The 23,816-nt window shown below is 33.8% G+C and overlaps 2 protein-coding genes across 8 annotated transcripts; one reads left to right on the top strand and one right to left on the bottom strand.

Annotated features, from left to right (window-relative positions):
* Positions 1 to 23: 23 nt before the first annotated feature.
* On the top strand, positions 24 to 13,634 carry ahsa1b (activator of HSP90 ATPase activity 1b). Of its 3 annotated transcripts, XM_087288605.1 has the most exons (10): positions 85 to 264; positions 4,268 to 5,193; positions 5,283 to 5,326; positions 5,416 to 5,498; positions 7,462 to 7,579; positions 7,665 to 7,753; positions 9,657 to 9,785; positions 9,918 to 10,019; positions 10,147 to 10,198; positions 12,601 to 13,634. In XM_087288605.1, exons 5-10 carry the CDS (start codon positions 7,513 to 7,515, stop codon positions 12,771 to 12,773), a joined length of 612 nt encoding a protein of 203 aa, XP_087144731.1. In that variant the 5' UTR covers positions 85 to 264; positions 4,268 to 5,193; positions 5,283 to 5,326; positions 5,416 to 5,498; positions 7,462 to 7,512; the 3' UTR covers positions 12,774 to 13,634.
* LOC100535468 (dr1-associated corepressor) lies at positions 13,623 to 20,150 on the bottom strand. 5 transcript variants are annotated; one of them, XM_087291017.1, is made up of 8 exons: positions 20,029 to 20,150; positions 19,853 to 19,925; positions 18,954 to 19,007; positions 16,627 to 17,767; positions 16,409 to 16,525; positions 16,205 to 16,307; positions 14,317 to 14,374; positions 13,623 to 14,228 (listed from the first exon to the last, which is right to left on the bottom strand). In XM_087291017.1, the coding sequence occupies exons 4-7, from the start codon at positions 16,680 to 16,682 to the stop codon at positions 14,333 to 14,335; spliced, it is 318 nt and encodes a 105-aa protein (XP_087147143.1). In that variant the 5' UTR covers positions 16,683 to 17,767; positions 18,954 to 19,007; positions 19,853 to 19,925; positions 20,029 to 20,150; the 3' UTR covers positions 13,623 to 14,228; positions 14,317 to 14,332. The 5 variants fall into 5 exon arrangements, with proteins under 5 accessions (XP_087147143.1, XP_087147144.1, XP_087147145.1 ...); XM_087291018.1 differs by having other exon boundaries at positions 16,205 to 16,310; positions 16,627 to 16,661; XM_087291019.1 differs by having other exon boundaries at positions 16,627 to 16,661.
* Between the last annotated feature and the right edge of the window lie 3,666 nt (positions 20,151 to 23,816).

The raw sequence follows: 23,816 nt of genomic DNA, 5'->3' as shown, positions 1-23,816 counted from the left end.
ACGGATTTCTGAGCGCGCGACTCACTTCCGTTTCCAGTAATTTCTACGAGCAACAAAACCTTCGGCAGCAGTCGAGAGGTTTCCAGAAGCGAGATTTCACGCGTGACAGACACATTCAGAGCGAGTCCACGGCTTCATTCGTTACATACAACAGACGCGCATACAACATCTGTATTCACCCAAGATGGCAAAGTGGGGAGAAGGAGACCCTCGCTGGATCGTGGAGGAGCGAGCGGACGCCACAAACGTCAACAACTGGCACTGGTGAGATTCAGCCGGCAAATACACTCACACTCACTGCTCGAGCCATCTTGGTGCTAACACGCTAAAGCACACTCACTCTCCACTGATCCAGCCGTCATTTCCGTGTCGAACACCCCGGAGAAAATGCGGTTAGGTCGGTGTTGGATTAAAAGCTCGCTGTATTAGAAACCACTCAAGCTGTTGTTGCTGTTTTTATGTTTTATTTACGAAGTCAAATGCGGATGTCTGGCTAGTGTCGTCACAAGTGTATTTATGCCATGCTTGTAACGTTTCTTTCACCTGACGCTTTGGTGTTTTTAATAATATATATTCAGGAAATGTTTGTTTTTATCCTGCTGTCACTCGAGCTGTGAACTGTTCTGCGACAGTTCACTTCGGCTTTACTCGTTAGCGTCTCCGGTTCAACAGTGTAAGGTGGCATGGGTATTCATCATTACTGAAGAAGAGATGCTCCTACAGCAATTTAAATGGTTTGAATGTACTAAAGTGTTTAATTAATTGGTTTAACAACACGAACTGTGAAAGGACTGTAGGGATTGGATTTGATCAGTCTAGTAAAGCATTACGGGGTTCATCGCTAAGGATATTTTCTACTGGCCTGATTGGACCAGTGATTTAGATTGTTACTTGCCCTGCCAAAATTTTCACTTGCCCCACCAAAAAAATGAAATAAAAAATAGCTAATTCTTAGCCACATATTTTAAATAATGTGTCAAAAATAATGCCTGTGAATTTAGAATTAAAATATTTTTAAAAATTACACATTTAAGCAGTAAAATAAAGCTGTATGGAAAATGTGCTGGTATTTTGTTGCAAAACAAAAGATGGCTGACCTAAAGGTGAAAGAAAACTATGCTAAACATCACTTAATTTTTTTCATTGTGTTGTACGCATGTAAATATCTGTTTTCACATCGTTAGAAACAGACTTTCTTTTAGCCTAATTTGATGTCGTCGTCTCTTCACTTAACTGGTTTTTACCAGGTTGTGGAAAAAATAACGTGCTCACAACATCCAATCAGATAAAAGGAACCAAAAACCAATATGGGGTTTACGACTTCATAGAAAAGGCGAAACATTCAAAGACTTTAAAGCACAAATTGTTTCTCAATTCTAAAACTTTATATATGCACGCAATTGACAAATAGTCGAAGACTCGAAGGCAATTTAAAATTTTGTGACAAGGCAGACTGGCCTGATCGGGCCAGTAACAATTCTCTCTACTGTCCCGAACATCCCTCACGCTGGCCCCGGGCCATTTTGTGGTCCTTATTGTTGAGCCCTGCATTACATTGCCATGGGCCACATCTCCATCCTCCGCTTTTAACACTTGACAGCAAATACTGTTGAACCAGTTATTTGGATTTGTCACTGATAAATACGTGGGACATTCTACGAGAACCGTACATATTATTAATAGTAGTAATAAAAGCAAAACAATAACGACTGGAGTAATTATTTTAATTGAAACTACATACAATAATAATAACAAATATTTAACGAATAAGTATTTAACAATTAATCCGGGGTCGCCACAGTGGAATGAACCGCCAACTTATCCAACACATTTTTACGCAGCGGATGCCCTTCCAGCCGCAACCCATCACTGGGAAACACCTTGATGAACAGAATCATTTTATTTAAATTATTTAATAAAAATTATATTTAAAAAAACAAAAAATTGACCCTAAACTTTTGACCAGTAGTGTTAATACAGTAAATAAACAGTAATTAATCCCAAAAAATGTCTAAAATTGACTGATTTTTTGAGTTGTTCTGTAAAGGAATGTGTCATTCGTTTGGTTCTCAGATTTTTTATCTTTATTAAAACACTTTACAAATGTAAACCCTGTCATTGTCCTTGTCCTTAGCTCAAATGAACCAACAGCTTTACTAGTTTTGTCATACTAAAAATTGGTATTTAAAAAAATATTTCAGAAATAGCCAGTTTAGGTTGTTTTCTTTCACATCAATTGATTAAAAATATGAAAATAAAAATAAATTCTACAAATAAATACTACAAATATATAATACAAAAAAAAATGTACTGTTCCCCCCATGTTTCTGTCTGTCCTGTCACATTTGTATTAAATTTAACATAAAATGCGTGCAATACACTTTTAAGGTTATGACTCAAAGGATATGACATCATTTGATGGAGAAGCTGGCAGGGATCAAGGATGTGTTCTATCATTGAATTGTATGATTTTATACTTGCTTTGTATGTATTTTATTTATTTATTTATTTTTTTTTGAGGAAGACAAGCTTATGTCAGACCCTGTCACATTTTTATTAGTAAAAATGTATGTTTCTGGTAGAATGGCCCACATGTTTAGTTTAATACTTCTCTTCTGAAAACATGTCATTAAAATATTTTTTAGAGAGTTTTTTAGAGCATTTATTTGCAGAAAATGACAATTTGGTATAATAAAAATATTCCTCTGAAATAAAATAAAAAAACAATCTCTCTCTGTGGTCTATACTATACATTTTCAGCAATATTAATATGAAGTGTACCTCTTTCCCTAATGTTTAAAGCCTAAAAACATAAAACATTTGACATTGGCTTATTGTAATTTTTTTGCAAATAAGTGCTTTCAAAGACGAAATTAAGTATTTCTTTAATTAAATTTCACACTGGATGCATTTTAAAATCAGACAATTCTCTGACACAAAACCTGTTTTTCCACTTTTCGACCAAAGTTATTATATCAGGAGTAATAAGTGAGGATTAATTAAGATATAGAACAGGGCTGGACAATGTGATCGCCTGGCTTCAGCTTAAAAGACTTTTGGGACAAATGTGCTGCATTGTCAGTGGAGTTGGGTATATATAATATATAGTATAAACATAAAAATAAAATTAATCAGATTATTTAATGTCTATTTGTAAATAATTTATTATTATTAAATGATTGGTGTGATTTTTGTAGGCGAGTGCATTTGCATTTAATATTTTAAACAAATTACATGCATAGGCTCCATTTCAGCCACATTACAGCACGTACAAATTTTTAATATTTTTTTATGATCTCACTGCATGCTTACATTTGTAGATTTTAAAACAAATAATCTTCAGAACTGCCTAATCCTTCATGGCATAGTTTCAACAAGGTACTGAAAATGTTCCTCAGAGACTTTGATCTATATTGACATGAAAGCATTACACAGTTGCTGCAGAGTTGTCGGCTGCACATTCATGATTCGAATCTCTCGTTCCACCACATGACAAAGGTGCTTCATTGGACAGAGCTCTGGTGACTGTGCAGGCCATTTGAGTACAGTGTACTCGTTGTTATGTTCAAGAAACCAGTCTGAGATGATTCACGCTTTACGACATGGAGTGTTATCCTGCTGGAAATAGCCATCAGAAGATGGGGCACACTGTGACCACCAGCCTGATCCGTTGATATAAGGCAGGATGGATCCATGCTTTCATGTTGTCTAGTTTTGGTGAGCCTCAAAGAATTGTAGCCTTAAAGTTCCCTGTTCTAAGCTTACAGAAGTGGCACCCGGTGTGGTCTTATGCTGTAGCCCATCCAAAAGGTTGGACATATTGTGCATTCAGAGATTCTCTTCCACATACCTTGGTTGTAATGAGTGATTGAGTTACTGTTGCCTTCCTATAGACTAGAATCAGTCTGGCCATTCTCCTCTGGTATATTATGTCAAAACAATGTCATTTTGGATGCCATTAATCTGTCCAGCAATATAGTGTCCATGATGAGTAGTTCTTGGCCACTTTGTTTTCAGTAAAATTAGGCTGAAGACCTCTGCATATTTTATATACTTGAATGTAATGTTAATCACTTGTCATTTGTTTGACTATAGTCTTTTTCAACTCCTACCTTTCCTGCAGTTTTAAAATTATAATGGAGAAGTTTTGATTTTGGCATGACGAATCCAAAGCAATAATCTAAAAGCACTAGTTAAAAAAAATGACCTTGTTGTGGAGCCCTGGAAATGAGGGAATACTATAACAGAGTGTGCTTTGTATTATTAGGACAGAGAGGGACGTCACAAGCTGGTCATCAGAGAAGCTGAAGGAGCTACTCATGGGGTTGCAGGTGGAGAGCGAAGAGGGCAAGTGTGAGATCACAGAGGTCAGCAAGGTGGAGGGAGAAGCTTCCATCAACAATCGCAAAGGAAAGCTTATATTCTTCTATGAGTGGAATCTAAAGGCCGCCTGGACAGGTAAGGAACACTGTGATTGAAATCAGGTATAACTAAACTAAAGACCCCATTGTAGCCACAAACAAAGTTCTTTTTTCTTCTTCGTTCAGGGATGCAATTCCTCTCAAAAACAAGACTAACATTTAAAATTAGTGATTATAAAGCATATGATAATAAGAAGAAGAATGATGATAATAGTAATGTTTTTTTTTCTTCTTAAAATTACGTTCAATTCTGCTATAAAGCAGCTGTAAAGTGTTTGTTTTTATTTAAACGACTCTTTCTCTGGTTAGTTTTATTAAGTCAATAATAAAAATTAAACATACTCTCAAAAATGAATGTTAAAACAGCACAGATGCAGAGGAATGTTGGATGGGGTGTGGAAAGGTAGATCACTTAAATGTATTTTTGCAATGTTTGAAAATATTTACATTTTGGCAGAGGGTAAAAGTTGAGATTGTGTAAAATTTGTACTGTATATAGACTTGCTTTAAACTCCCTTGTGTTTCCTTGCTTGATAGGATGCCCCAGGATTTATGTAGAAAAAAACAGAGATGCATATACTACACATAGTCTTTTAAAGTGCTAGAAAATCCATACAATTAATTGGATGAAACCACACATCGTACAATGGCCCAGTGGATATAAAAACATACATTTATGTGTAGAATGGAACATATGTCAAAGATATGAAGTTTTATACAAAGTTGGACACCTGTAACCATGTATCTGGACAAATTGAAAATAAACTGATCAGTAAGGAACCTTGACTTATTCCCAGTTGTATTTAAAAATATTGTTTGTGTCTTCCTAATATTCTTACATATTTATATTGTTATTTAAAGTACAAAAAAGAAGGTACTTAAGGATGAATATGGCCCAGAGTAAAGTAAGGTTTATTTGAATCTAGTTTAGTAAACATTGAAGTTTAATACATTAATGTCATTTTAATTGTTGTGATTTGTATTGTTTTCATAGGGACATCAACATCGGGTATCAAATACAAGGGAAACATTGACATTCCAAATCTTTCGGATGAAAATGACATCGATGACTTTGATGTAAGTTACTCAGTAATGTTTATTTGTTATATATATATATATATATATATAGATTTTTTTTTTGACGTATTGTATATTGTCCGTAGATTGATTGATTGATTTTTATGTGGACCGTTTGGTTTTTGGGTTTAGAAAACAGTGTTGAAGTTTTCCAGAAAAACCGAACTGTGAGCACCAAATGAGCTTGATAGCCCACTAAAGCAGTGTTTCTCAACCAGAGGGCCAATCCAAAATAGAGGACTTCAGAAAGCCTCTGATTGGGCTTTGAGATTATTTTAAATTTGATTTAAAAATAATTACAGTGCCTGTTAATCCGCTGTAGCAACTTCTAAAATAGAGACTAAGCCGAAGAAAAATATATGAACGAATAATTTAGCATGTTACACTTCAATTCATTTTTGGTTGTTAAAGATGAGGAAACCTCTTATTAAAATTCTGATTTGTAGTCCAGGAAAAGATATGAACATTAATTAAAAAAAAAAAAAAAAAAAAAAAAAAAATATATATATATATATATATATATATATATATATATATATATATATATATATATATATATATATATATATATATATATATATATGATTCTAGGAACATTGTTAAAACTGCATTTACAATTTTTAATTCATGGTTGTAAATTTCATTGAATTTGGCATTTGAAAATGGCATTTTAGGTTTTGGGCCTAAAAGAGAAAAATCTCCGACAGCAGTGTTCAGCACTCAGGTTTCACTCTTCTTTCAGCCATAGTCCCTGTGTGGATTGAAGCAGCTTTCACACTGGACACAGAAAGTGTTGCGCTGTAAAACCTATTGATTTCAATGGCTTGTGCCATGCAAGAGCTGTTTGTTGCTGTTCTGATTAAAGCGTAAGGGCAGTGGACAGCAAGGCTATAAATGAGCAGAATCTCCACAGAACGGTATACTGAGCTATTTGGAACTTTATAAAAATATATATGGAGCTGCTTGCAATAGGGTATATGTCGAGCTAGTGTTGTTCCCATAATGATAAACTTCCGGTGGCCTTTTATTGTGAGTTTTTTCCCATTTTAAATGGTTCCTTTAACAGCATCGATGTTGTAATTAAAATATAATCAGTTAAATAGACTTTGGCATTCATGTAGTTGCTCAAGCGTAAAACGAGACAAAAAGCCGATTACATGCACACGCTTGTCAGAATCGGCAGAGGAGCGCAAAAGCTCCATTGAATATACTAGGGTAAAATAATTATTCATATTATAAAGACATGGCGGGGAAAATGTGATTTAATGCAGTGTTTCTTGTACAATCTGAGACCCGCTTTATATTGGATATCACTCAGCTAGTGGAGATCGCTGATTTTTCAAGAAAACAGACCTCAAACGCACCGATTTTGCAATGTCATTTAGTTCACTGGAAGCGGTTAACCCAGGTTACTGGCAAATTAAAAGTCCTATTAGCATGCATAAACCCTGTAGCATGACTGTGCTGTCATAGCAAAAATGCTGCCTATACTTAATCACTGTCAACAAAATGTGGTTATTTTATTGGCTTGTGTTTTTTAAAAAATCTGTCAAATTCAAGTTATTGAGTTAAATTTTAAGTCTTAAAAATTTACTTTGTATTATTTAATAAAGCAATCAATAATTATTACAAAGAAGCTCCAGTCTTCAGCTTTAGCCTAGAATTTTTTGGCACATTCCATCCCAGTAAATTTTAAAAGGCCCTTGGATTCAAAATCTTTGAGATCCTGTCAGTAATTTCTAACTCTGCTTTTTGAACAAAAATTAAACAGAAGGACCTGATTACTTTATTTAGCATTCATGTCTGATTCATCAGTTGGAATAATTTGATTCCTAATTAAAGAAAAAGCATCCTTGTAAATGTAGCCAATGATCTAAACACGAATAATTATATGGCCGTGTATATATATATCCAGCAATATCTGTTATGTAAGTGCTGATGATATTTTTGTTGACTCTCTTAGATCGGTGTCAGTCTTTGTAAAGATGAACCGGAAACAGCGCTGCTATCTCTGATGAGGAAGGAGGGAGCCAATAAAATTCGCACGGCTCTTGCCAGCTATGTGGGCTTCCTCAAAACAGGCAAGTCTCACAGGGACACCAAAAAACGAACACATGCAAGGGTTTGTGGCGTTTTTCTGATGTTGAATGCTGTTGTTTGTTGTAGAGTTCACACAGGGCATGATCCTACCCACAGCCAACGGCATGACCAAACAGCCAACAGGCCAGGCTATAACTGAGACCAGCAAAACTCAGGTGAGCCTTTTCAATGCTACTTTGAATTAACTGTTGTGCATATCCATCACTCCCAAGTATTTGAATATTTGTCACATCAATGACTTTTTCAAATACAAAAAATTCAAACACTTGCAGTGGAATTGCAGACATTTATTAAAGTAAAAAAAGACATTCATCTGAACTCTATCATTTTTGAAATGTATTTAATAAATGTAATTAATCAGCAGATCATGGATGTAATTATATCTAATTAACCACATTTAATAAGTTATCATTAAATTGAGATAAAATCTAAAAGTGGATTTTGAAATTGTAAAAAATATATACAAATTATGGATAAGCGAAATGGAGGGATCTAAATATATAACGGTCATTTAAGATAAATGTTCAAGCTATTTACTTAATATTTGCCTAATGGATAAAAGAATTCTGCATTTAGGTTGTCGGCAAATAGGCTACTTTAAAGTTTTTTTTTGTTCCGTTTTGAATACAGATAAACCAAAAGGTATACTACAATAATATTGAATATGGTCTTTCATTTATATTTAAGGTTTTCCACTCATGTTTGCATACAGAGATGCGGTTGTCAATGTATTGTTGTGGTAAAAGTAAATAATTATTAATAAGCGGTATCGAGGTGGTCTGCCACTTAATATGTCTGTGTAGGAACTCTGAGGCCTAATCTGATTAAGGGTGCTTTCACACCTAGACTCTTGTTTCAGAACAATTCGATTGAAACAAACTCTGGAACGGATCCATTGTACTCAGAAAGCAATATGATCTGAACCAGCTTATATTACAGTGTACAATGGATATGTAATAGGCATATTTATGACTATACAAAGAGAGAATTATGAGTAGTGCGGGATGTCATTCTTACCGATAAATGTGCGTTTCATGTCAAATACGAAAGTAAAGGCATGCTGAAATATTAACAAGAGCTGTTTTATCCATTAAGAAAATTTACAGAACAGCAGTCTTGGTTTATCTGTTATTTCTCTCTATAATGTAAAGCCTATAATGCATAATTCTAGTCAACAGTTGTGTATGAGAAAATCTTACCCCTCTCTCCATTCAAAATTAAAGCGCAGCTTTTCACTTTTAATGTCTTATTGCTTATTGCCTTAAATTAAAATAAGGAGGCATGGCAGCTGAGGGGGACTCAAAATAAACTGGAACCAATGTGAAAAGAGTTTACTCGCATGTGTCTTGTTTTAGATATTTTGGTCCGTTTAGAGACTTTGCTGCGTGAAAGCAAAGCGAACCGCACCAAGAACAAAACGCAACATTGTAACAATTTTCATCCCTGTTTCCGAACAAAACAATCAATCTACAGATGTAAAATAGGGTTGGGTAATGTCGACTAATTTGGCATCGTATGATGTGTAATGTGAAACATCGCGATGGAAGATAGCATCGTTGTTGTAGGCGGCAGTGAATGAATGATTTATGAATAATTAGTTCATTCTTAACTAATTAATTAATTATTTGTAGCCTACCTACGTGATGTGTGTTTTCAGCTGTGTGATGTGTACGGGGCCATGTGTGTATTTTTTGTGAGTGGGTTGCTGCTGCAACCGGGGCTAGGCGTTGTGGAGCATCACAAAGCTGGCTCAGCATCGTGATGGCTATTGGCCTTCAGCGATGGACGATTGCATCATCTATCGATGCAACACTAGTATGAAAGCACCCTTAGTAAATTATGTTAAGCTAAAAGTGCTCCTGTCAGACCCAGAAATCGACTGAATGGATTTAGAAATGGTAAAACTCAAGTGTTTTACTTAGGAAACTTGTTAAATGAGCCTATTAAACAAAATAATTCCTTTAAGTAAATGTGCTGCACTAAAATGGTTTTATTAATCATTTTGATATAAATGAAACTGAACCATCTGAAACTCCTTATTTGTGTGTGTTTTTTTAGATTGGCTCCTGTAGCACTGCTCCTCCGCCTTCCAACACAGGAGTAAAAATCCCAACCTGCAAGTTTTCGATAAGGGACACTTTCCTCACCTCACCAGAAGAGCTGTATCGGGTCTTTCTCAATCAGGAGGTGAGATTGCTAAGATTGGCGCATTGCTTAAAACAGCATCTAGACATCCCCTAATCAGTGGGATTTTAGAATGAAAGGAGAATCATTAATAACACAATTTGTTTAAGAAGAATCTCGAATTGTTCATTTTAGCTGGTTCAGGCGTTCACACGCAGCGGTGCTATGGTTGAAGGGGAAAAAGGTGGCAAATTTCGCCTATTGAATGGAAATGTGAACGGAGAATTCCTGGAGCTGGTGAGATTTTGGTTTCAAATATAAATATAACGTAACTACATGATGCTAGCCTGTAAATAAACTGCTAGAGTATTGATAGTGATAAGTGAATAATGATTTCTGAGAACATTTTGCTGTGGTTCAACAGGTATCAGAGCAGAAGATAGTCATGAAGTGGAGGTTCAACACGTGGCCTTGTGGTAAGCTGAAACACTACACATGACTGACCGGCCTCAATGGATTTAACAAGTTGTGAAATCAACAGATACATTGGTTTAGATCTATTCAGTATTCATCAGTTTTTTTTTTTGGGTTAGGACCGTTCACGCAAAAATGAAAAGTGTGCAATCATTTGCGCAGTCCCAACTTAATTTTTTAATCTTCTGAACAAAAAAAAAAAAGATATTTAGAAGAATGTTGCTGGAAACCTATAGCCATTGACATCCATAATATAATTGGTTACGCAGTGAAGATATCAATAGTTACTTTTTCCAGCATTCGTCAAAAAAGTCTTTTGTGTGCAACAGAAATAAATAAAAAATCAATAAAGGCTAAATTATTATAATTATTATTATTTTAATTTGTTAAATTATTACAAACAAGTCATTTTCATTTGGATTATTTCAAAGATTAGTTCAGTTTATTATTTGATTCATATTAATATTTAAATTCATATTCATATTATTATTTATTCTTTTTTATTTGGGGATGAAATTATATAGATTGAATGGAGCCTTTAACTAAAACCTTCCTTTTGTGGAGTTTAACCTACTGCAATCTAATCTGCTGAGTTTAAGTTTTTGTCTACTGCACATGTAAAGTATTTCCTTCCCTATGAACACACAATGTTTATATTGTGTAAACTCCTCGGCATATCCTGATAGCACAATGTTTACATTTAGCAATATTTTTTTATGTTGGACTTGTAATCAGCTTTTAAAAAGTGTTTTATATATTATTAACATTGGTTTTACTTTTCTGCATTTTTATCAAATATTTGCCTAGAAATTCAAAGTGAGAAATGACCACATATGAATGAGTACATTTCTGAGTATATACTTTAAAATATAAAAAATAAAGTCCTTTCTACAGTGGTCAAGAGAGCCAAATGTGCTGCAAATTAAGAAAACATGTGCAGTTACAAACACCACCAGCAAATTGAGTGAAGATCTTTAACCCTTTGACAGCACACGTGCTGCAAATCCTTACAATGCAAACACAAAAAACGTACATTAACCTACATTTTCTCACAACACTTGCAAACAGAATGGAACACAACAGAAATGTTTCAAGGGGACCCTAAAACTTAGGGCTGTAACTGATCACAAATCTAACAGTTCGGATTTGTATATATTTTTTTATTTGTTATTATATTTATATTTATATATTATTTATTTATTTATTTTTTTGTGTCTCAGATCAGACCATTTTTTTTGAACAGCACTGCAAGACACTTGTGGTTTTAACAAAACAGAACCTGTTTTATTAAAATGAAGAATTAAGCAGCTGAATAAAAATAAAACAAATTTAATTAATTTATTTTTTTTATTAATTTAATGCAATAGCAGCCTACAACTTTGATTTTTGAGCATCTAGTTAAATGCACATGACGTTGATTTTAATCTTTACCATAAACATCAGTGGTTTTATCTAAATTACAATCTGTTCACCTAGTAATTCTGTGTTATTTGACTGTTTGTAACGTCTTTCTCGATTTTTGTGTTTTTCAAACAGATTTGAATGCAGCGATTGGAAGGATTAATAGACATATGCAAATCACCATCATTTATGTTGCGGGGGTGTTGAGATCCTGATCTTTTAATGATTAATCATGCAGCTTACACTGAATACATTGATGCAGGCTAAACAAGTAGAGATAGAAAACAGTTTTAATAACCTAAGAAACCCCCCAAAACTACTTCTGTCATCATATTTTACAGGAAAGGCTAAATGCTTTAATACATGTGATTTGAATGACGTGAGAGCCAATCAATCTGTGATAATTACAACATTAGGATTAATCTACCAGTAAAAAAAAGTACTAATATGCAGGTCATGCGTGTTCTTAATCATAGGTCGTGATCCATACGAATTACGTTATGTTAAAATGTCACACCCCTACTAAAACATGACAGATGCTACTTTGAAATGTTTATTGGGCCATGACTAGTGCTCAGTGCAGTTGTAGTTTTTTGTTGTCTTTTATAGAAAAATCCTGATTGTCTGGATTTGACAAATCCTGATTATCCTGATTTTTTAGCCTAAATAATCATAAACTAATTAGCCGTCTCTGTTTTAAGGTCCCCTTGAAACATTTTCGTTGTGTTCCGTTCTACTTGCAAGCATTGTGAGAAAATGCAGTGCGTTTTTTTTTACAAATGTGTTTGAATTGTGAGGATTTGCAACATGTGTGCAGTTAAACGAAAGAATGTGTTCCATGTGGTCAATATAGATAAACTATTAATTGATTGAATTTACTAAAATGGTACAGTATTGTGATTATATATGTATGGAGATATGAGATTTTCATCCTATCGCCCAGTCCTAGATTTATTAGTGTTTTACTGCTCGATGTTTACCTCATCTGTCTGTCTCATTTCAGAGCACTACGCAACGGTGACATTGACTTTCACAGACAAGGGTAATGAGACAGAGCTAAAGGTGGATTGTCGAGGAGTTCCTGAGAGCGAAGAAGAGCGAACACGAGATGGATGGCAGAGGTACTACTGCCACGCTATTAAACAGACATTTGGCTATGGCGCACGACTCTGCTGAGCACAGGATGTAGCAGCCTCAGAGATATCTTGTTGGATTTTTTTTTTTTTTGGCTCTTTCTTTAACCGTTTTTATTTCTCTTCATTTGGCTCCACCTACAAAAACAGAGGATCTGAATGTGACTCTACTGAAACAGCAGGCAACATCACATTGCTCTTATCACATTATTTGGATGATTTTGATGTTTACAGTTATTAAATGATTGGAAATCAGGACTGAAAAGAGTGTTAAAAAGGGGACATGAGTCATATCGGTGTATGTGTGTAATATAGTCTACTTGTTTTAGCATGACGGCACTCCTGTCCTGTTCTGTGAGGGCTCACAGGGTCGAACGGTGCCTTTTATGCACTGGCTGGCTTTTGGAAAGGGTCTCGGAGTTATGAAAAGATTGGATGTTTGGAGAAGCAAAAATAAAGAGAGATTTCAGAGCACTCGGTTAACGTTTCTTTCTGATGGAATTCTTACTCATGTACATTTGTCACCGCATCTTATAGTATTATGATCATGTGATTTTTATTCATAGCCATTTATATTGCTCAAGAAAACGATAAGATGTTTCTTTTGTGTCTACATTAAAAAGGAAGTCATGTAAAATGAAAAACTGGTTATTTTTTAGATCACTGCTTTTCTATTTGCTCTGTATGACTGCAAGTACTGTACTGTTAGCTGCTGACATGTTTTAAATGCTTGAAAAGGGAACCACAAGTCATTCAGTAACCCAAAAAAATGTGGGATATATTGCCCCCGAAAATATGATCCCGATGAGTTTTATTTATTTCCTTGTACATTTTTGGCATCACACTTTTTGTGACCAGGCAAAGAACGTCATTTCCTTCAAATAAAAGTATGTTTGAAACATCATCCTCAGATAATTTATTCAGACAACGCCTTGTAACAGTTCGTGTAACATTTTTAACTACATTTCATTTGTCTTTTCATCACAGTAGTTGAGTTAAGAATAGAAAAGGCATATTTATATAATAGTGTAATATCTACATCTTAAAATATGCTTTATAGATAAGAATATCCACTATAAAATATACAACTGGCTTTAAGAACCCCTGGGTATCCTACTGTGGAAAATGAAAACTTGAGTTTAAAGATGGTAAATATTTACCTTTATAAATATTATAAGTCACAGCTTATAAACAGTAGGCGGTTCAAACTACAGTTTTAATCATGAATCCAACTTAAAGAAAATAAGTGGTGCTGCTCGCTATCGCAGAATCTCGATCATTTTATAAACAATAGATTCCTTATCGGAATTTAAAACTAGAAAACAAATTTATATGGTTAACTTCATGGCAAATATAACACCACAACAGAGCAATTTCACAAATTAAAAATTAAATATAAATGTCAGGTTAACAATAACACCCTCCCCCAAAAAAGATGTTGGGTCTTCATAAATGATACTGCAGTTTTCAGTGAAAGAGATTGTCGGATCTTGTGTAACTTAAATAAGAATAAAATGAAAGGTTATAACACAGCACTGGACTAGTACAGTTATAAACATGAGTAGAAACATTGGTATGAATCTCACCTTTTCAAATGCCCAGTCAAGGGGAATGGGTTTCCAAGCAGATGAACAGCTCAGACTCCTAAAAAACATAATAAAAACAATACATTTATCTTCTGAACTGTGAAAAGCTAAAGGTTTTTTTTTTTTTTTTTTTTTTGAAATGCAATAAATTTAGACTACTTTAGGTGAGTCTCCTCTACGATCAGGATTTGGGGCATGGTCCTGCTGTGCAGGAGTTTACTTCCTGGTGTGATAGATTTTCTCTTCAGTTAAATGCAAGTAAAACAAACGATATGGTGATAGATTACAGGATGGCTTCTCCAACCCCGAACATAACTAATATTAAAGGCTTGGACATTGAAATTGTTGATACGCATAAATATCTAGGGGTTGTTATTGATAATATGTTGACATTTCAACCTAACACCCAGGCTGTATATAAAAACGTCCAACAAAGATTGTTTTTTCTGAGGAAACTTAGATCATTTCAGGTCTGTACCTCTATGATGACGCTGTTTTATAAACAATTTATCGAATCTATTTTATCTTTTTGCATTGTAGCATGGTACGGCAATCTGAGTGTGTCAAGCAAGAACAGGTTGAGCAGCCTGGTGAAGGTGGCAGGCAAGATCATTGGTTTTAATCAGACTGGTCTAATGGTAATCTACCATAATTATGTTCTAAGGAGAGCTCAGGGTATACTATGCACTCCGGATCACCCTCTGTACTCTGTATTTCAGCTGTTGCCATCAGGATGTCGTTTTAGGGTTCCTATGTGCAGGACAAATAGAACCAGAAATTCTTTTATAATGGTGGCCATTAGGTCTTTAAATGAGTCCAGGGGGGAGGGGGATGTTTCTATGTGGTGATGTGTGGATGTTGTGTGGTAAAATTTATTTAGTTTTTTAATGTGTACATGGAACTTCGCCTGTGTTATGGTACCTTGTTGCAATTTTAGTTTGCCCTAATGAGATAATAAAGCTGAGTCTGAGTCTACCAGTTAACTAAAAGTTTTTACATACACTACCTGACAAAAGTCTTATTGTTTATCCAAGTTTTAGGAACAACAAATAATAACTTGACTTCAAGTTTATCATTGGGTATCAGAAGTGGCTTATATAAAGGGCAAATGCCTCTACATTGCGCTTATTTTCCCAAGAATAAAATACGATCATGCCTTGATTTTTAATCATTTAATTAGGAAGTAAGGTCTCACTTTGCTTAGCCAAACGTCTTGGCACGTAACAGAAATATTGTACAGTATAGAAAATGAAGTCATGGTGCAGTGGAAAAGAATTAATATTTTGTATGACTCCCATGAGCTTGAAGGACTTCATCCATGCATCTCTGCAATGACTCAAATAACTTCATCTGGAATGGCAAAGAAAGTGTTCTTGAAGGACTCCCAGAGTTCTCTCCTCTCCTGAGATGTGTAATTTAACGGGGAGAACAAATGTATTGATACCTCAGGCTGTTGATGTTTCCATCCTCTCTGCAGATCTCTTGCTCACTCCCATACTGAATGTGACCCCAAACCATGATTTTTCCTTCACCAAACTTGACTGATTTCTATGAGAATCTTGGGTCCATGTGGATTCCAATGGGTTTTTTGTGACGAATTATCTGAAAATAATCTACCTTCTGCCACTTTTCCAATAGATCAACTAGAAGTCAAGTTATTATTTGTTGCTCTATGAAATGTTGAGCTGCTAACTTGAGAACCGATCCAATCACTTCAGTCCAATTCACAAATAAATCTACGTGAATCAGTAAAATTGTGTATTTGAGAGCTGATTTACCAGGTTTGCTAAAAAAAAAACCCACATCTCATTCATTTAATTTATTACTTTCTAAAACCAGAAAAAAATAAAATATAATCTATGTTCCTTCTTCAATTTGAGTCACTTACACTGGAGGAATCAGTGTTGATGACCAGATCACTGGCAGTTTTTTGAGGCGTCTCCTCTCGCTCAGGTGACCTGGCTTTGATGGAAACATTTTGCCATCTTCTCCTACTGAAAAATATTTAGATTAAAATGACTGCTTGTATGGCACAAGCTTACTTTTATATATTTCAAGGACATAACGTGCATTCTGATGAGTGATATTGTACCTGTGGGACTGCCATTTGCCCTTTGTTTTGCATGTTTCTGATGTTGATGAGGTAGAGGTCTGATCTGCCACATCCTTCAGGAAGTCAAACAGCTTCTCTGAATTAATACACTGCTTCCTACAACGTAAGATTAAACAACACAAATATGTTTAGGACACAAACTAAGAAAAAAAACACTGTTATTAATTATATGTTTTTTAATAGAAGAGGAATCTCACATGTGATTGATGGACATCACTCTGCTGTTTCTGGACTGGGTTATTTTACAGGTCATGGTGAGAAGAGATTTGAGGAATATTTCTAAAGCTTTAGCTAAATGTCAAGTCATGGAACGTAACAGCTATATTAATGACTTACCATAATTTAATTTAAGACAGATAATTCTCTTATTTCATATGAGGGTTATTGTAAAGAGTCAATAGAACAACAAAATCAAAGAGTCGAAGGATAACTTATTTGAAACGGGTTTGAAACTAGAGCATCTTTTTACTGATTTACAAAAAAAGAATGAAGTAATCAAAAGAATGAAAAAATCAAAAAGTGTTGAGGTAGGGGCAACCAATAAATGAGGTAAGCAGCCACTTAGGGCCCCTGGGAATTAGGGGGCCCGGACCGATGCCAAGAAGCCTATATACAGTTGAAGTCAGAATTCTTAGCCCCCTGTTTATTTTTTTCTCAATTTCTGTTTTACAGATTTTTTTTTCAACACATTTCTAAACACAATAGTTCAATAACTCATTTCTAATAACGGATTTATTTTATCTTTGCCATGATGACAGTAAATAATATTTAACTAGATATTTTTTACGACACTTCTGTACAGCTTAAAGTGACATTTAAATGCTTAACTAGCTTAATTAGGTTAACTAGGCAGGTTAGGGTACGTAGGCAAGTTATTGTATAACAAAGATTTGTTCTGTAGACTATCGAGAAAAAATATATAGCTTAAAGGGGCTAATAAATATTTGCTTGAATGGTGTTTAAAAAAAATTAAAACTGCTCTTATTCTAGCCGAAATAAAACAAGTAAGACTTTCTCCAGAAGAAAAAATATTATCAGACATACTGTTAAAATTTACTTGCTCTTTTAAACAAGTAAACATCTGTTTAAACATCATTTGGAAAATATAAAAAAAAAAAAGAATTCAAAGGGGGGGGTAATAATTTTGACTTCAACAGTAATTCATATAGCTGTTTTATAAATTTTCTATCGTATGTTGTAAAATCTGTCTATAACTGTACAGATTACTTCTTTTCAAAACTGGGGGCCCCCATGAATAATGGGACGTTCCTTCCGTACTGCACATGCTCGAGCTGTAAGTGGTTTAAAGACATTTGCCTGCCAGCAATCAGAGTAAAGCTGTAGTTGAGTGCAAAAAAGTAGAAATAAGACAAACAATGAAACGAGCATTTCACCAAGTAAAAAGTAACCACTGCGATTCACAAACAGCAATTATTGAATTCGATTGATTGTGAGTTAAATTTGTTCAAATGTTTTTTTGTTATTTATATTAAAATCTTATCACAAATAATGGCTATTTAATTGTATATAGTTGGTGAACTTGCTTTTATTTGTAAATTTATTGTATTTAATTATACATTAAGAAGATAAAGGGTCACTTTAAATATGAAAATATATTTTACACATACACAGTTGAAGTCAGAATTATTAGCCCCCTGTTTATTTTTTACCCCAATTTCTGTTTAACGGAGAGATTTTTCTTAACACATTTCTAAATGCTTTAATAACTCATTTCTAATAACTGATTTATTTTATCTTTGCCATGATAACAGTAAATAATATTTAACTAGATATTTTTCAAGACACTTACAGAATACTTACAACTTACAGTGACATTTAAAGGCTTAAGTAAGTTAATTAGGTTAATAAGGCAGGTTAAGTTAATTAGGCAAGTTATTGTATAATGATGGTTTGTTCTGTAGGGAAAAAAATTTAGCTTGAAGGGGAATATAATTTTGACCCTAAAATGGTTCATGAAAAAAAAATGCTTTTATTCTAGACAAAATAAAACAAATAAGACGTTCTCCAGAAGAAAAAATATTATCAGACATACTGTGAAAATTTACTTGCTCTTTTAAACAATTTTTAAATGGAAATATTTAAAAAGGAAAGAAAACATGAAAGGTAGCTAATAATTCTGATGGGAGACTCCCAGGGAAAACGGGAATATTGGCAGGTATGATTATGTACTGTATAAAAAAAATTAGTTATAATAAATGAGTTATTAAAACTAATATGTTAAGGAATTAGTTGAAAAATATCTGCTCTCTGTTAAACAGAAATTGGGGAAAAAAAATAAACAGATGATAATAATTTGGAGGGGGCTAATAATTCTGACTTCAACCGTATATATATATATATATATATATATATATATATATATATATATATATATATATATATATATATATATATATATATATATATATACACATATATACACATATATACTTTTTAACATGCAATTCATTAACGAAAGAAAAAAATATTCATAGAGAAAGAATATTTCAATAGGGCCCCATACCTGGAATTGCTTAGTTAGGGCCTCAAAATCAGTCTGCCCCTCTGTGGAACCTATCTGAAGTGTTGATTTTTAGAAAGTTATTTCACTGATTTGAACCAATAAAAACTTCAGAAATACGAACTAAGGAGTCAACAGGACAAAAAAGTCAATGAAATTACTTAATTTTTTTTTCAGTTGTGGTTTTAGAAATGCAATTTCACTGATTTGAACTGATTACAATATTCAGTAAATATGAACTAAGGGCCATACAGAACAAAATCACTAAAAAGTCAAAGTCAATAAATTGATTCTTTTGAAAGTTTGAATCTTAAAAACTATTAACTTATCTGTGCCAATCGTGACGTTCTATGAACTAAAGAGTCAATAGAGCAAAATAACGCAGTAGTCGAGAGACAACCTGTTGGAATCGCTGTTCTTCAAATACAATTGATCTAATTTGACTTAAAAACTAACAACAAAAGATTGAATAAAAGATTCTCATAGGTCCATGCCATAGGGTCCATGCAGAGAAACCGACTCTTTATAGAGTCATAGTTGAGAGCTATTTTGAGCCAATCTCAAAGATCTTGCGATGTTGCCCAGGGCATCACCAGCATAAGCGTGGACGGAACAAAAAAAGTCAAGTTTGAGGAATCGACATATTAAACATTCATTAAAATAAAGTTACAAATATGCAAAAAAATAAGTGCATAAATATAAACAAACAAATAAATGACAATAATAATAAAAATAATAACAACAACAACAACAAATAAGTAAATAAAACATGCTTAATTTGTAAACTGAGGTACCCTAATTGTTAAGTGTGTTGTAATACTTTAATAACTTGCAAATGATTCTAGCTACAAATATTACCCAGAACGCAACAGCATGCGTCATTCACTGTTTTGTAAGGATACATATGATGACTGGTACAGCTGTAGCGATTCGACCCACCTCAGTGTCCTTCTGCATTATTTTCTTGACGCGTCCCTGCATGGCCGAAAGTCGAACAACAGCAGGATGAGTGGAACGGTTCGCAGTCGCAGAGGTGCCCCACAAAGCTCACAAAACTTCCAAGTACAAAAATACTCACGGGTGGAAAGCGAACATTAAACTTTCTCTTTTGTCCGGGCATTTTGAATACTTAAATATCCGCATTAGGCTTACATTTTGAACCATTTTACGATTCGGAGTGCGGAGCTCCATTTGTTTACCTTTTACAGGAAGTGTTGAAGCAGAAATGAATGGAAGAACAGGTGGGTCGAGCCAAGGTAACGCCCCTGTCACGTGCGGCGTGGCGTTTGTAAACAGTACATTGTTACCTATGTTTTATCATTTTAATAATAATAACAATAATTTAAAAAGTCAATTGTGAATTTCTATTTTACAAGTAAATTTTTTATATTTACAAAAAAAATGCTACAGTGTCGGATAGTTACATTTAAAAGACATGGATTTCATTCTACGGTAAGGTAGGACTGTAGAGTATTGAAACCCGTTCCCGCCACTGAATAAAAAAAAAAAACAAAAAAAAAAAATACAATGTAAAAAAAATAATAAAGTCAGAATTCTGAGTTTTACAGTCAAAATTCCATTCAGATTTCCATTCAGATTTGTGAGTTATTAAGTTAGAATTCAGTTATTAAGTCAGAGTTCCGAGTTATTAATTCAGAATTGTGAGTTATAAAGTTAGAATTGTGAGTTAGTCAGAATTATGAGTTATTAAATCAGAATTGTAAGTTATTAAGTCAAATTTGTGAGTTATTAAATTATAATTGTGAGTTATTAAGTCAGAATTGTGTTATTAAGTCAGAATTGTGATTTATAAAGTCAGAATTATAAGTTATTAAGTCGGAATTGTGAGTTATTAAGTCAGAATTCTGAGTTATTAAGTCAGATTTTTGAGTTATTAAGTCAGATTTGTGAGTTATACATCATAATTCTGAGTTATAAAGTCAGAATTGTGAGTTATTAAGTCAGAATTTTGAGATATGAGTCAGAATTGTGAGTTAGCCTGTTAAGTCAAAATTGCGAGTTATAAACTTAGAATTCTAAGTTATTAAAGTTCTGACTTAATTACTAGCAATTCTGACTTTATAACTCGGAATTCTGAATTTACATATTTTTTACATTGCATTTATTATTAATATTTTTTTATTCAGTGGCGGGAATGGGCTTTAATAGGTTTTGAATGTAAATAGATACATAATACCAGAACACAGTTGGTTCAATATTTAAACTCATAGTCGTTTTTCAGCATTTATTACATGTAAATATGTCAGATGAAAAAGTCATACAACTCAACTTATAACCAGCAGGTGGCAGAAGTACAGCAGTTAAAGGGATAGTTCACCCCCCCCCCCCCCCCCCCCAAAAAGTCTTAATTTACTCACCATTAATTTGTCTCAAATCTGTTGTTAGATTTACTTCTCCTCTGTTGAACACTAAATAAAAAAAATCTTAAGAAAGCTGGAAATTGCATGGTAACCAATGAATTCCACAATATTAGTTTTCCTTATTATGAAGTCAAGGTTGAATGGTTTCCAATGATTCATTTTCCTTCGGCCAAGTCCCTGATTTTTCCCAAGTATTCTGGCATTTGTTTTACACAGTGCCAGTGGATACTCTTCCAGCCGCAAAACAGGGTGTCCTGACATTTTATCCCACCCATTAAATTATGCTACCAAAAGTGTATTTGAATATTTCTAAAGTTTGGGGTTAGGGATTAGGTAGGTTAGGGCGTTATTACATCACACTCCACATGAAAATTTACACTGGTAGCAAAATCTGACGAGTAGTATATATTTGTGTTGTGCTCTATGCATTTCCAGTTCACGACACACGAGGGCAGTAAGATAACAGTAATGTCCTGTAATTATCTGTAGCCTAATGATCTATAATTATCTGTCATGAATGTTCTGGAGTGTTCTGAGTTTCATTTTCAAAAAAACTGAAGTTACATTGTAAAACATGTAATTAGAGTGTAGAAATTGTGCATAATGTTTTGCCCCATTGTTAAGCACACAAATATCATTGCACTTGCATAAGTTTATTTTTATCATTCACATGACAACACTGGTCACGCTCTATGACCTCAACCTCTCCAAGTTTACACTATAGTCATCTGACAGAATTAACCACAAACACCACTTTTGGGCGCTTTTAGGAGAAATGTTAATATAATTAGACCAAGCTTTTTTTTTTTCCCTTTATTGCAAATACAATATCTAAATACAGCAAAATTACATTAAACTTAAATTATATATCTAATATGGAAGAGTGTCATATTAGATCTCTCTCTCTCTCTCTTTCTCTCTCTAAAAAAAAAAAAAAAAATATATATATATATATATATATATATATATATATATATATATATATATATATATAATATATATATATATATATATAAAATATATATATATATATCGGCTGTATATCGGCACTGGTGGGAGGCGTGCATTGACACGAGGCCGCAGGTCGAGTGCCTTAGTGGCCCCACCAGTGCCGATATACAACCATATCGCACTGCTACTCGTGTGATATTGCGTTTATACAACAGTTTGACCGCATAATTGTGTATATAAAAACAAAATCAAACATGGAGAGTCTCAAAAACCCTTTTGTATGAGGATCTACTTTCTTCCACATTGGATTCAAATCATAAGCTGACAGTTAAACAGCTGAGCAAGCATCTTTTAAACTTTAGATCTGTAGTGTCTGCTTTTTGCTGGCTGTATGTGGGCGGAGTAATACACATAGGGTAAAGAGGCTGTACGGGTTCTTATATTACTTAAATATATCACGGCTATCAGCCAATCAGATTCGAGAACCAGAAAGAACTGTTATATATATATATATATATACTGGGAATTTCACAAGAAAAAACAATGGTATGCTTGGTTTTAATGTATCCTTATTTTTTCATCAGTTATTTACAAGCCCTCTTACATACACTAATGTTCCACAAACAAGACGTTAATATCACCAACCATTCCCATTTTATTAACGTGTATCCATTTAAATGGCCCTCCCTGTATTTAAATATCTCATTCATTCATATGTCTTCAGCTTAGTCCCTTTTCATCGGGGGTCACCGTTGCAAAATGAACTGCCAACTTTTTCAGCATTTGTTTTACAAAGTGGATGCCCTTCCAGCTGCAACCCAATACTGGGAAAAGCCCATAAACACATAAACACTCACATTCACACGCATACACTATGCCCAGTTTAGCTTACCCAATTCACCTATACCGCATGTCTGTGGACTGCGGGCATGGGGAGAACATGCAAACTCCACACAGAAATGCTAACCACTGAGCCACTGCAAACAAAGGCTATAGCAAGTTATATAATATGAATAAGTGCAACATTTTTAAAGTATTTTAGACAGAGCTGTGGAGGATCATATGATCAATGTTTTTAACAAAGACATAAAATGACTGACTGACCAACCGACTGTTATAATAGACTGATTGATAGATAGATAGATAGATAGATAGATAGATAGATAGATAGATAGATAGATAGATAGATAGATAGATAGATAGATAGATAGATAGATAGATAGATAGATTGATTGATTGATTGATTGATTGATTGATTGATTGATTGATTGATTGATTGATTGATTGATTGATTGATTGTTCTAAGTTGTACTAAGAATATGCAGATTTATATTTGGTAATCTTTAAACAAATAAACAGGAAGGTAAGTAAGTAAAATAATGAATAAAAGTTATATATTGTACCGTGTTCTTGTATATAGTTTTAAATTATGTGTTGTTAAGGTTATTGAAATAATTAAGTACTCAAAACACACAGTTGTATTGAGAATGTTTGCAGTCTTCAAGGTAAAAGATTTGGTGAGTTTTTTAGAGTT

The sequence above is a fragment of the Danio rerio genome, chromosome 17 (assembly GCF_052040795.2).
Source record: "Danio rerio strain M-AB ecotype USA chromosome 17, GRCz13ab, whole genome shotgun sequence".
NCBI classification, from domain to species: Eukaryota; Metazoa; Chordata; class Actinopteri; order Cypriniformes; family Danionidae; genus Danio; species Danio rerio.
This window is presented reverse-complemented; position numbering and strand designations above follow the sequence as displayed.

Coding starts and splice junctions, on each gene's coding strand:
- ahsa1b (XM_087288605.1), top strand. CDS start 7,513: ATGAGGAAGGAGGGAGCCAATAAAATTCGCACGGCTCTTGCCAGCTAT. Junction 7,754..9,656: donor CTGAGACCAGCAAAACTCAG/GTGAGCCTTTTC, acceptor GTGTTTTTTTAG/ATTGGCTCCTGTAGCACTGC. Junction 9,786..9,917: donor GGGTCTTTCTCAATCAGGAG/GTGAGATTGCTA, acceptor TGTTCATTTTAG/CTGGTTCAGGCGTTCACACG.
- LOC100535468 (XM_087291015.1), bottom strand. CDS start 20,070: ATGCCCGGACAAAAGAGAAAGTTTAATGTTCGCTTTCCACCC. Junction 19,926..20,028: donor TTAATGTTCGCTTTCCACCC/GTGAGTATTTTT, acceptor TCGGCCATGCAG/GGACGCGTCAAGAAAATAAT. Junction 16,526..16,626: donor GTGATGTCCATCAATCACAT/GTGAGATTCCTC, acceptor CTTACGTTGTAG/GAAGCAGTGTATTAATTCAG.